We start from the raw sequence: 11,919 nt of genomic DNA, 5'->3' as shown, positions 1-11,919 counted from the left end.
CATTTCAGAGATCAATAAACTAGAATTATCTAGCTAGATTTAGCATAATTACGCATGTATTACAACCTTTTTTTCATTTTGACATTATTGTGGTGTTTAAATTAGACAGGTTTTTTTGTGAATTGAACAGTTTCCCTCTGCTTTCATTTGAAAGAATATTAGTAAACATGCAGTTTGAGCATGAGAGTTCCTGATTCTGCATTTACAGCGGTACAAATCATTTCAGACATCAGCAAACCTGTGCTTCAGGGAGAATTTGAGCTGATAATCCTGACTAAAACAAGAAATTAGATAGTAATGTACTACATGCGCTATAGGGGAACTGATCAACTAAACTGGCCGTAGTGTATGAGTGTGTGAATGAGTGTGTATGGGTGTTTCCCGGTATTGGGTTGCAGCTGGAAGGGCATGTGCTGTGTAAAATATATGCTGGAATAGTTGTTGGTTCATTCTTCTGTGGTGACCCCTGATTAATAAAGGGATTAAGCTGAAAATGAATGAATGAACAGCTTATGTGTGTGAACATTCATCCAGCGTTCCCAGAACAGGCATACTGTCAGGAATAAAGGAGGAAAACAAAAGACTTTCAGTCTAAACTATTTATTTCGCTCATTTAGAGAGCAACACAACAAAGAGAAAATATCAGCAAAATGTTTTAAAAACAGAATCTGGTCCGGGAGTGATGCAAAAAAGCTGAATATTGATGAAGCATAAATATGATCCAGCATCAGAGTCAACATAATAATCCAGAAACACTGCATTAAATAAACACTGAACTCAGATCAGTCACACACGCACTGTCAAATCTACACCACGAATCAACCACTCACTCTAATGCAGCATTTCTTCAATATTCAAACACAGTGAGACGTCTAGCAGAATGTTCACGCTGCTCATTCTCAGAGGGCGAGGAGTATTGCACTATAACAGTTCATTTGAGGCTCTGTAAAGGGGTTCGTTCACCCAAAACACTGAATTATCCCATGACTTACACATCCCAGGTGTCTTTGACTCTCTTCTTTCAGTCCAATCTAATCTGAGGTGTTTAGAAAATCATATTTGGCTTTTGCAGCTCTACTAAAGGCAACAGGTGGCAGTTTTTTAAATCAGATGTCCAATAAAGTGCATTTATTGTTAATTAAAAGTGTCTCTCATGCCGAATAAAAGTCTCTGCAGTAAATCCAGCATTTTTTGTTAGGAAAATATCAATATTTAAAACTTATAAACTATTTTGTGTAACTACCGGTGACCACCATTCATCTTTAATGCACATTTTGTGGTGCATTAGAGTGGTTTTTTATTATTATTATTATTATTATTATGCAGTTTGTAATTATAATTTTAAGTTACATTTTTAAAGTTCATTTCTAATTATTTTTCTAATTTCATTTGCGTAATTGTTGTGCGTCGTTTGTCTTTAAGATGCATTTTTGGTGCATTAGCGCCACCAACTGGACAGGAGTGTTTTGATTTCTCTCTTCACTGTGCTTCTGTATTGGTTTCAACTGTGCATGCATTTAACACTTAAAAATAAGTTAAAAGACACACTCCTGTATTTATTAGTGCATTAGCGCCACCAGCTGGACAGGAGTGTGTTTTTAATCTCAAGTGTGAAGCACATGCGCAGTTTAAATAAACGCTGAAGTGCAAAGAAGAGAAAACAAAACATTCAGAAGACGACAACAGAGAGAAATGGTTTATAAAGTTATAAATAACAATATTTTTATATTTAAAAAATGCATAAATTCATAATATGAGAGCTTTATTTACCCCCTGGAGCTACATAAGACACTTTATATCATACAATGCATGTGCTTTATTAGACTTCTTTTGCACTGTTGATTAGAAAAATAAATAAATGAAAATAAATCCCCCACCTATTGCCATTATAGAGCTGAAAAGGCCAAGATAATTTACTATATACCTCTGACTGGATCTACAGTAGTCAAGATTTGAAATCATCAGAAAAGATCGCCTGAAACAAAACTCCACTTCACATGTTGACTACTGTTGATGTCTCAGGGGTAATTGTCAGGCTTCAGGGTGAGCTGTGTCTTTAATCAGTCTGTGTGTAGGAGAGCAGACCTGATGATGTTTTCTCTGTCTCTCTCTCCAGCGCTGGTCTTTGGTGTGTTTCTGCTGTAATACTGAAGCGTGGCTCTAGAGAACGATGATCTCCCCGTGGCAGCGCTCGCAGCAGTTAAACGTGATGTTCTCGTAGCGCGTGTACGGGTGGAAGCGGCCAATGCTCTTCCTGTTGGGCAGAAACGGCGAATCAGATGAAGACGCGTCGTGTTCCTGCTCGGAGACGCAGACCGGGTCTAAACTCCGCAGAACCTAAACATGAGGAACACCATGCAGATCAGTCAGAATCCATTATTTTCTTACTATTTCTCTTATTATTAGTACAATTTTACACATCAATGCATTTCTAATCTTTCATTTTTACTATTTTAAATCCGTAATGATTTGATGGTTTGATTCAGTAATAAAGACTCTCGAATCAGCTTGATTCAGTAATAAAGACTCTCGAATCAGCTTGATTCAGTAATAAAGGCTCTCGAATCAGCTTGATTCAGTAATAAAGTCTCTTGAATCAGCTTGATTCAGTAATAAAGGCTCTTGAATCAGCTTGATTCAGTAATAAAGACTCTTGAATCAGCTTGATTCAGTAATAAAGACTCTCGAATCAGCTTGATTCAGTAATAAAGACTCTCGAATCAGCTTGATTCAGTAATAAAGACTCTTGAATCAGCTTGATTCAGTAATAAAGACTCTTGAATCAGCTTGATTCAGTAATAAAGACTCTCGAATCAGCTTGATTCAGTAATAATGGCTCTCGAATCAGCTTGATTCAGTAATAAAGGCTCTCGAATCAGCTTGATTCAGTAATAAAGGCTCTCGAATCAGCTTGATTCAGTAATAAAGGCTCTCGAATCAGCTTGATTCAGTAATAAAGGCTCTCGAATCAGCTTGATTCAGTAATAAAGGCTCTCGAATCAGCTTGATTCAGTAATAAAGTCTCTCGAATCAGCTTGATTCAGTAATAATGGCTCTTGAATCAGCTTGATTCAGTAATAAAGGCTCTTGAATCAGCTTGATTCAGTAATAAAGACTCTTATATCAGCTTGATTCAGTAATAAAGACTCTTGAATCAGCTTGATTCAGTAATAATGGCTCTTGAATCAGCTTGATTCAGTAATAAAGACTCTTGAATCAGCTTGATTCAGTAATAAAGACTCTTGAATCAGCTTGATTCAGTAATAAAGACTCTCGAATCAGCTTGATTCAGTAATAAAGACTCTCGAATCAGCTTGATTCAGTAATAAAGACTCTTGAATCAGCTTGATTCAGTAATAAAGACTCTTGAATCAGCTTGATTCAGTAATAAAGACTCTTGAATCAGCTTGATTAAGTAATAAAGGCTCTCGAATCAACTTGATTCAGTAATAAAGACTCTTGAATCAGCTTGATTCAGTAATAAAGACTCTTGAATCAGCTTGATTAAGTAATAAAGGCTCTCGAATCAGCTTGATTCAGTAATAAAGACTCTTGAATCAGCTTGATTCAGTAATAAAGGCTCTCGAATCAGCTTGATTCAGTAATAAAGGCTCTTGAATCAGCTTGATTCAGTAATAATGGCTCTTGAATCAGCTTGATTCAGTAATAATGGCTCTTGAATCAGCTTGATTCAGTAATAATGGCTCTTGAATCAGCTTGATTCAGTAATAAAGGCTCTTGAATCAGCTTGATTCAGTAATAAAGGCTCTTGAGTCAGCTTGATTCAGTAATAATGGCTCTTGAATCAGCTTGATTCAGTAATAATGGCTCTTGAATCAGCTTGATTCAGTAATAATGGCTCTTGAATCAGCTTGATTCAGTAATAAAGGCTCTTGAATCAGCTTGATTCAGTAATAAAGGCTCTTGAGTCAGCTTGATTCAGTAATAATGGCTCTTGAATCAGCTTGATTCAGTAATAATGGCTCTTGAATCAGCTTGATTCAGTAATAATGGCTCTTGAATCAGCTTGATTCAGTAATAAAGGCTCTTGAAGTGTACTGAAGTGAGTTTCTTCACCTTCTCCGCCATCTTCTCGGCCGGTGTGTTGCAGATCTCAGTGCTCGGGCTCTTCTTGCCGCCGCTGTTCTCCAGTTTGCCCAGCAGGTGAGCGTTGATGGCGTCCGCCAGCTTGTGATTGGCTGTGGCCAGTTCTCCAGTGCTGAGCGGCTTAGCGCTGGGGTAATACGTCTGCTGACGCCCCCACTGCAGAGACACCAGCAGCTGCTCCAGACACCTGCACAACACACAACACGCTCTGTAAGGGTGACGTTATTTTCAGAAGGTCTACAATACATCTCCAGGGTGTGTTTGAGACGTTTCAGCTCATTCACAGATCATCACTCATGCTTCTATCAGTCTATGTCACTCCTGATCTAAAACTCCACATCTATAATCCTCTTAGTCTATGCTGACATCATCTTCAGCAGCTCAAACACTCTAATGGCGAATGGACAGACGGCTGCTTCTCACTCAGGGCTGCTGGAGATGCTAATGAGATGGAGAGATGGGCACAAGTGGGCGGGGCTTTCCCCCTCTGTTGACACGTACAAAGGGAGAATGTCAATCACAGTGTGTCTGCATCAAGTCTGATTATAATAAACACAATTAATTCATCTGTACCATTAGAGGCCGATATATTCACACACTGCTGACACACAACCTCTTATAAAAGTTATTTTTGTATAATGGTTCCCCTTTCAATGCAGTGCTGTTTGTGTTCACCTGTGCGTGTGCGTCATGTCTCTGGAAAACTCTTCTCTTTCACTCAGCAGGTCCTGAATGGCGCACTGAGCATCTCGCGTCTGCCGCTGTAGAGCCGATCTGGCATTGGTCAGTTCCTCCGCCATCACACTGCAAACACACACACACACACACACATCTTTATATAATAGTGTGTGTTGTTTCTGCCCTGCCATCATGCATTCAGCAATCTTTTTTTCCTTTGGTTAGCAACACTAATCTTCCAATTGGTTGGATTTTAAACATCAGCAGATCGCTGTGCCGTTCACACTACATGACTTGACTTTGTGTCTTTTGATCTCTGTGGTGTTCACACTACGCAACACTCCGTGAACGATCCACAAGAGGGGGGTCACACACTACATGATCTGACAACATCTCATTCCCCATCAGCTCATTCAAGCTACCAAACCACAGCCAATGAAAATTTGAGGGAGGAGTCGTCAGAAAAAAGCTGAACACTATTGGCTGCTTGTGTGCTGATGACATCACTGACAGCGTTTCAAGCTTTGGAGAAAGCATTTAAAAACATCGTCAAATCAGCTGATTTATCAGCGGATTAATCACTCATCTGCAGGTTCCAGTGGATAGATATACAGAGAGTTTTTAATTTTTGTAATTTTATAACTCTTTGAAATAAAACTAACATATTTATAACACCCTGCCGCTTTCTAACTATCAGTGTATTTCTTTCTGACATTGTTATTTTTTTTTTATTACAAAACAGTAAAGAACTGAGCATTTCTGCCTTAAATTACCATATTGGTCAAAATGACTGCATGCATGTCTGATACTTTTCACTGTGACTTTAAATATGTGTGCATTTTCTTGCCTGGCAACTTCCTGCTAACATAAACAAAACTTTCTGATGGCAAAAACATCAATTTACTTCAGATATCTTTCAAAACAGCATATTCTGTGCTGTGAAATAGCTCCTGTTTGAAAGTGAAAATGAAAGCCAAGCCTTTAAGTGTTTTAGTATCTTAACTACATATTTATAGGCTGTATTACCAAAAAAATATTATATTTTTAGGGTAACGGTGTCATTAAATATGATGCCAAACATTCAAAGCTTAATTTTAATATCTCAATAATAGCTTTGAATGTAAATATGTTGTGACAGTATGGCGTTTATATGAGAACAGTCAGAATGAGCAGTATGGTAATTCTAATAGTTACAGAATTCTAGTTCCACTGTTAATATATCCTACTCTCATGTCTGTGCTAACGCAGAATGAAGCGAGTGCACCGATGCCCATTCTGACCAATCACAGATGTTTCTGCTGAGCTCCTGAACACACAGGCATTCAGCTCATGCTGATCTGCTCTCTCATTGGCTGCAGCTCGTCACTACATCTGACCACACGTGGGGTTGAGTCGGCCGACTGCTCTGGAATATTTAGCATGCTGAATGTTGGATTTCCGTCTGCGAGGTGTCGGCGACGCGTCAGCGAGCCTCGTTGATGCGTTGTTCAGTAGTTCACACATAAAGAGCGGCGAGTGCAGAGCACCCGCAGATTTCTTCCTGATCACAGCCCGATCTGTCGGCGAGCTCGTTAACTTCCAAATCGGGCTCAAATCAGGCTTAAAAATCCTCTAGTGTGAACTAGGCATTAGGATGAAAGGATAAAATTAAGCACAGCCTGATGTTTATTTCTCATTTCAGGACCGTTTCAAGTGGATCTCACTGACAATCTTAACTTCCGATTCATGCCAAGTTAAACTGGTGTAAAATACAGTGCATCACATCTCACATCAGCTCATCTGTAACGCATCTGCTTGTTTTACACTCGCCGGCCAGCAGCTGGTTTTGTGAGCAAGTGAAGCTTTAAGTCAGGGGTGTCCAAACTCAGTCCTGGAGGGCCGGTGTCCTGCTGAGTTCAGCTCCAACTTGCTTCAACACACTTGCCAGGACGTTTCTAGTGTATCCAGTAAGAGCTTGATTAGCTGGATCAGGTGTGTTTGATTAGGGTTGGAGCTAAACTCTCCAGGACACCCCTGACTTGTGAACCCTTTTGTGAAGCACTCATCTCGCCATCACTGCATCTTTAACAGCTTTTCTCACCGGCTGGCGAGGAACTTGCTCCTCCAGACGTCACACTGAATGCTCATGCGCTCCAGCTGCTCCGCCGTGTGCGACAGGTTTCGGCACAGAGTCTCGTTCTCCAGGATCAGGTGGTTTTTTTCTCTCGCCAGGCGCTCAAAGTGATACTGCAGATCATCACCGACTGACGCCACCAGCAGCTTCTTCAGCTCACGGTTCACCTGAGACACACACACACACATTTTACCCCCCAAAAAAAGACACAAATAAATAACAGAACCCACAATATCCCAATCACACTAAAATAATCCAGATTTTATACTGACGGTGAGACTAAAGAATGGAGGAAAAGAGTAAAAAAAAGCAAAATAATACGTTTCAGTAAAGTAAGTAGATGTTGGTCGTAGTCGTATAGACCCAAATTTCATATTAAGGGTTCAGCAGTATTTATGCAATATTCCAAAATGTGCATAAAAGTAGGTGGACGGACAGAGAGTGATTGAGAACATGTGTCTCTATATGAAGAGCTTTGCTATCGGTGATAAAGAATGTTGCTGCATCCCAATTTGTGTCCCAAACCATATAGACTGATTTCACGCGGCCGCCATTTTCAAAAGCGAAATCGAGGCTGAGGTGGGAAGAAAACCGGAAGTATCATTGGGAGTTACATAGGAATGTTGTGTAACTGGCTGTATATCTTATCAGCAGGGAGAAAGTGACACAAATTTATCATTTCACCGCCTTCCCGGTGACCCAAAGGGCCGTTCTGAATGAATGGTGAATATAAAAAGGGATATCAGAGCTCAATTTCAGCTAAGGGAAACGGCACTAGTTAGCTAATGTTTTCTTTCCCAAACACACGTTTTAGATGCTCTTTGTCAAACTCGAGTTAATAAACTGATTCTTTCACTATATTAGACTTGTCACGATACTGAATAAAAAAAAAAACGGCAATTTCGCGCAAACATTTAAGGCAATGTTGATGGCTTTCTTAAACAGCGCTGATTTGCCTTTGTGTTCACATGTTCAACAGAAATTATTGTGATTGGCCGAGAAGGTCATCAGTTCACCCACCGCTGTATACTGAGCACAAACACAGACGAGCCGAACGATCTGCTTGATGACTCGACTGATCTTGACGGCTGTTTGCACTGGGTGAAGAGCGGTAAACTGAGCGCAAACCAAACACAGATACACGGAGACTGAAGCGCGAAGCCGTGAAGATCAGTCGTGTCGAGACATCCGCGCTCAGCAACGCTTCCATGTTAGCGGGGAAATAGCCGGGTTTAAAACTTCAGTACCAGGACAACACTATTACAGACAACACGAGGGTGTGCTGCAGAGGACTGCAGTGTTTTACTGCTCACCGGGTTACACAGACTGAAGCAGGAAAGCGTCCTCACAGTGTTTAACTAGTGCCATGAGCTGAAGCCTAGGAGGACACAAGCGTATCACTGAGATTATGATGTTGTTTGATGCTAAATTTGCTTTTAATTGTTTAAAATAAACTCACTAAATAATATTAAAGTGATGGTTACACCATTTTCTGCATTTTGAAATCTCGGCAACAGCTGGAGGTTTGTAGTACACGGCATGTTACTGCAATGTTTACAGTGCTCGTCCTATACTTCCGGGTTTCTTCCCACCGCAGCCTCGCTTTGGTTCTTTAAAATGGCGGCCGCGTGAAATAAGCGTATTATTTTGAAAGGAGTATGCCAAAGGTTTCCAGGTGCTCTACTATTTCCAGTAGAATATTGAAGTGTACAACCAACCGTACTCGAACCGCTATTACCCACAATACAATGCACATTGGATGTGAATTAGATTAGAACTACAATCTTGAGTAAAAAGTGTGAACAAGCTACAGAAATAGCAGATGCACAAGACCAATCATCAGGTAGAGAGGCTTCAGTAAAACTATTTTAATGTCTAGCCAACTGGAACATATTTAAATCCCTTTTATAGCGTTATACTTTATAAGCAACAATGTGAACTTCTATAAAGATGCTAACTTCTGTTAACGGACATTAACCTCTAAATCTGTAATTATCCAAACACCCGAGGAGATTTCTCTGCATGAAAGGACTGGTAAACGGCAGATTAACACACTGCTGCTGCTAAATCTACAATAAGGTAGGGAATACCTTATCATAATAACCCATATATTAACAGGAATTAAATATAGTAGTATATGTATGCATTATAGGAACATAGCATGTATATCTGACCTCGGTCTGGACCCTCAGCTGGTTGGACAGGCCTTCTTTATCCTGCAGCAGGCGTCTCTCTGAGCTCTGCAGTTTCTCCAGGCTGTTCTTGTACTCCTGCAGCGGCTCTGCTGGAGGTGGAGGTGAGGGTGGAGCAGGTGGAGGCTCGTCCCCGTGTTGAGGAGACCCCCTGTCATCAGTGTGCGCCCCTGAGCGCCCGGTGCGGATGATGGCAGCCCGGGGAACCACGATCCTCACTGCCTCCAGCTCCAAACAGGCGTCCCGGCTCACCTTGCCCAGGTGCAGCACTCCTGGAGACCCGGTGGCCACTCTCGGGCTGTGTTTAGGAGAGCAGATCTTCTGGAGCGGGGCCTCCGTCAGCTGCTCAGGGGCTGGCAGGGGTTTATCTGTCTCCATGCCATCGCCAGGGCCCCGCACGGCCACCACTGACACATCTGACACACACAAACCCACATTAATACATGCATATGTACATGTGTATTTATATATGCACAACTATATGCAATAAAGCATAAAACAAGGTAAACATGGATTTGTGTGAGGTTCAGCAAACGATGCCTTGAACAAGAAAATCAAACATATCTATAAAAACACACAAAAATACGTAAAATAATGCAAAAATAAGCATTATTTAAAATAGCATATTATTTAATATGTTGGCTGTTTTACCAAAACTGCAATAATACTGATTATGATCATTTTGTTTACTATAATCATGATATGAAATGTTTATATTGTTCATGTCTAATGTGAAGCTCAGCTGATATGATGTACAGATCAGCTCACCTTTAATGATCAGTTCAGCAGACATCATTACTGCACACTCCTTTTCCACTTCCAGAACACAACACTGCTGGACACCTCTGAAAACACAACAAACATTTATTCAATATTTAATTCAAATGCTATGATGCAACAGTCCATATGACGCCTGCACAGTCAAACAAAAAATAAACACTGCTTTCTTATTAAATAAATAAACATCTTTAACAAAGAAAATCAACTATACCACCTGTATTCAGCACAATATTGTTAAAACATCGACATAACGAAAAAATAGGAATAATAAATATGAATAATTCTATATAGGTACCATTTCTATAACTTAACATTTTGAATTAAAGTGTAATTATGAAGCATGTTTATTTATTTTTATTTAATTTTCCTCAGATTTAATAAACAGCTATATATATATATATATATATATATATATATATATATATATATATATATATATATATATATGATGTATTATAATGTTATATAATGTTATATAATGTTATATAATGTTAAAATGTCTATGTGATTTGTACAGTCAAAAGTTAAAATATAATGAAGATTTTTTGCATTTTATTCAAAATATATGTGTTTTACGATTTGACATACCAGCATCATCTGCACTAAAATATTTTACTATTTTTACAAATACTATGCAAAAATATTTTAAACAAATTTCATATGAAAAAAGTGTTTTGTTTTTTTTATTTTAGGTTACGACAAAATAACATTTAAAAAACAACTTTTTAGGCATATATAGGTGCGTGTGAGATCCAATCTGGCGAAATGAGTCAGAAGTCGCACCGTTCTATTTTAAGGTACAGGCCAATAAATGTGAAAAAACTATGAAAAAATACAATTCTTTTTGTAGCTAATTTCACAGAACATTCATTCAGAAATAATATGTCCAGATTAGTGAGTAAAAGTATTTAAACGACTGTTAAAGTTGACTTAAAGCTTTACTAAATTAACTGGAAATGAACATTGCTTTCCTCAACTTCTTTCGTCCCTCTCTCAATATTCTGATCGAGGTAAAGTTAGTTTTATATTCACGCATTTATTCAGTGACAACTTATATTATTCAGCTCCCTATATTACTTACAAAGCCACTTAGAATGTTGGGACTGAATTTACATGCAAGAATGATTTCACAACAACATTAGCGCTATTTAATTGACCAAACAATGTTGTACTTTGGCAGTCATTGGCTGATAATATGATTTCACTATTTACAAATTGCAAAGAATACTTTTCTAAAAGAATAACATTATAGAGAAAGTCTGAATGTGCAAATATAAAACCAACTTTACTCTGGGTATCCCCTGAAAACCAACTTTACCTCTATCTGAAGCGTCAGTATCTCTGCTCTTCAAATATGATGCGTTGTATAAAACCAATCACACAGCTTAAAATGAACACAAATATGTAGCTTTAAAATATATTAAAAAAAAAAACATTGCTAACATTCTGGGTTAACCATTTCACTGTATACTAATGTTTCAGCACTCCTGTGTGCTGTTAATCAGACTGAGCGTGTAACCAACCAGCAGATAAACATGAATGAATCAGGATGGATCAAGCAGAGCTGCTGGTTTACTGTTATGACTGGATAATCCGCCATAAACAGATGAGGTGATGCAGTATATCAATCAAAACCAGCACAGAAGATCTGTTTACTAATCAAGATAAGCTTCAACATAACTAACTCATCAGAAATCCTCAAAGTGTGTCTTCAAAACACAAACACGTGCTGCTGCTGGAGAAATACTCGACCTTTGTGCTCTTTATCTCTGTTTGTTTATCTGGTTAGCGGCTAGTCTGCGTAAACACCACACAAAAATACCAAAACAAGTCATTTTCGGATGGTAAAACTAGTGAAAATAGGTAGCGAGGTTAATCTAAAAAATTCAGTAAGATACACTAAACTCTCTGAATTATAAATATTGATGTTTTAGTCATTAATTCTGCCACGTACCTTGGAGTGTCGAGTTCACACAGGCATCTCGAAACCGGAAGCGGCTGAAGATTTGTGACGGAACTGATGAAGGTGGAACCATTGTGTCCAGCACC

General features: G+C 39.0%; 1 protein-coding gene across 3 annotated transcripts; it reads right to left on the bottom strand.

Annotated features, from left to right (window-relative positions):
• Nucleotides 1-584: 584 nt before the first annotated feature.
• Nucleotides 585-11,910, bottom strand: blzf1 (basic leucine zipper nuclear factor 1). Of its 3 annotated transcripts, none has more exons than XM_073950866.1 (8): nucleotides 11,623-11,870; nucleotides 11,189-11,254; nucleotides 9,859-9,935; nucleotides 9,073-9,506; nucleotides 6,866-7,065; nucleotides 4,783-4,911; nucleotides 4,078-4,294; nucleotides 585-2,337 (listed from the first exon to the last, which is right to left on the bottom strand). In XM_073950866.1, the coding sequence occupies exons 3-8, from the start codon at nucleotides 9,884-9,886 to the stop codon at nucleotides 2,161-2,163; spliced, it is 1,185 nt and encodes a 394-aa protein (XP_073806967.1). In that variant the 5' UTR covers nucleotides 9,887-9,935; nucleotides 11,189-11,254; nucleotides 11,623-11,870; the 3' UTR covers nucleotides 585-2,160. The 3 variants fall into 3 exon arrangements, with proteins under 3 accessions (XP_073806967.1, XP_073806928.1, NP_001138275.1); XM_073950827.1 differs by having other exon boundaries at nucleotides 11,825-11,870; NM_001144803.1 differs by lacking the exon at nucleotides 11,189-11,254 and having other exon boundaries at nucleotides 11,825-11,910.
• Nucleotides 11,911-11,919: the final 9 nt, after the last annotated feature.

The sequence above is a fragment of the Danio rerio genome, chromosome 1 (genome assembly GCF_049306965.1).
Source record: "Danio rerio strain Tuebingen ecotype United States chromosome 1, GRCz12tu, whole genome shotgun sequence".
In the NCBI taxonomy this organism is placed as follows: domain Eukaryota; kingdom Metazoa; phylum Chordata; class Actinopteri; order Cypriniformes; family Danionidae; genus Danio; species Danio rerio.
The sequence above is the reverse complement of the archived record's forward strand: the minus strand, read 5'-3'. Positions and strand labels throughout refer to the sequence as shown.

What these genes read in the sequence shown, in the direction of transcription:
- blzf1 (NM_001144803.1), bottom strand. Translation starts at nt 9,886, where the DNA reads ATGATGTCTGCTGAACTGATCATTAAAG. An exon ending in AGCTGAGGGTCCAGACCGAG is followed by an intron (nt 7,066 to 9,072) that starts GTCAGATATACA and finishes TGTGTGTCTCAG; the next exon opens with GTGAACCGTGAGCTGAAGAA. An exon ending in CCGAGAAGATGGCGGAGAAG is followed by an intron (nt 2,338 to 4,077) that starts GTGAAGAAACTC and finishes CCTCATGTTTAG; the next exon opens with GTTCTGCGGAGTTTAGACCC.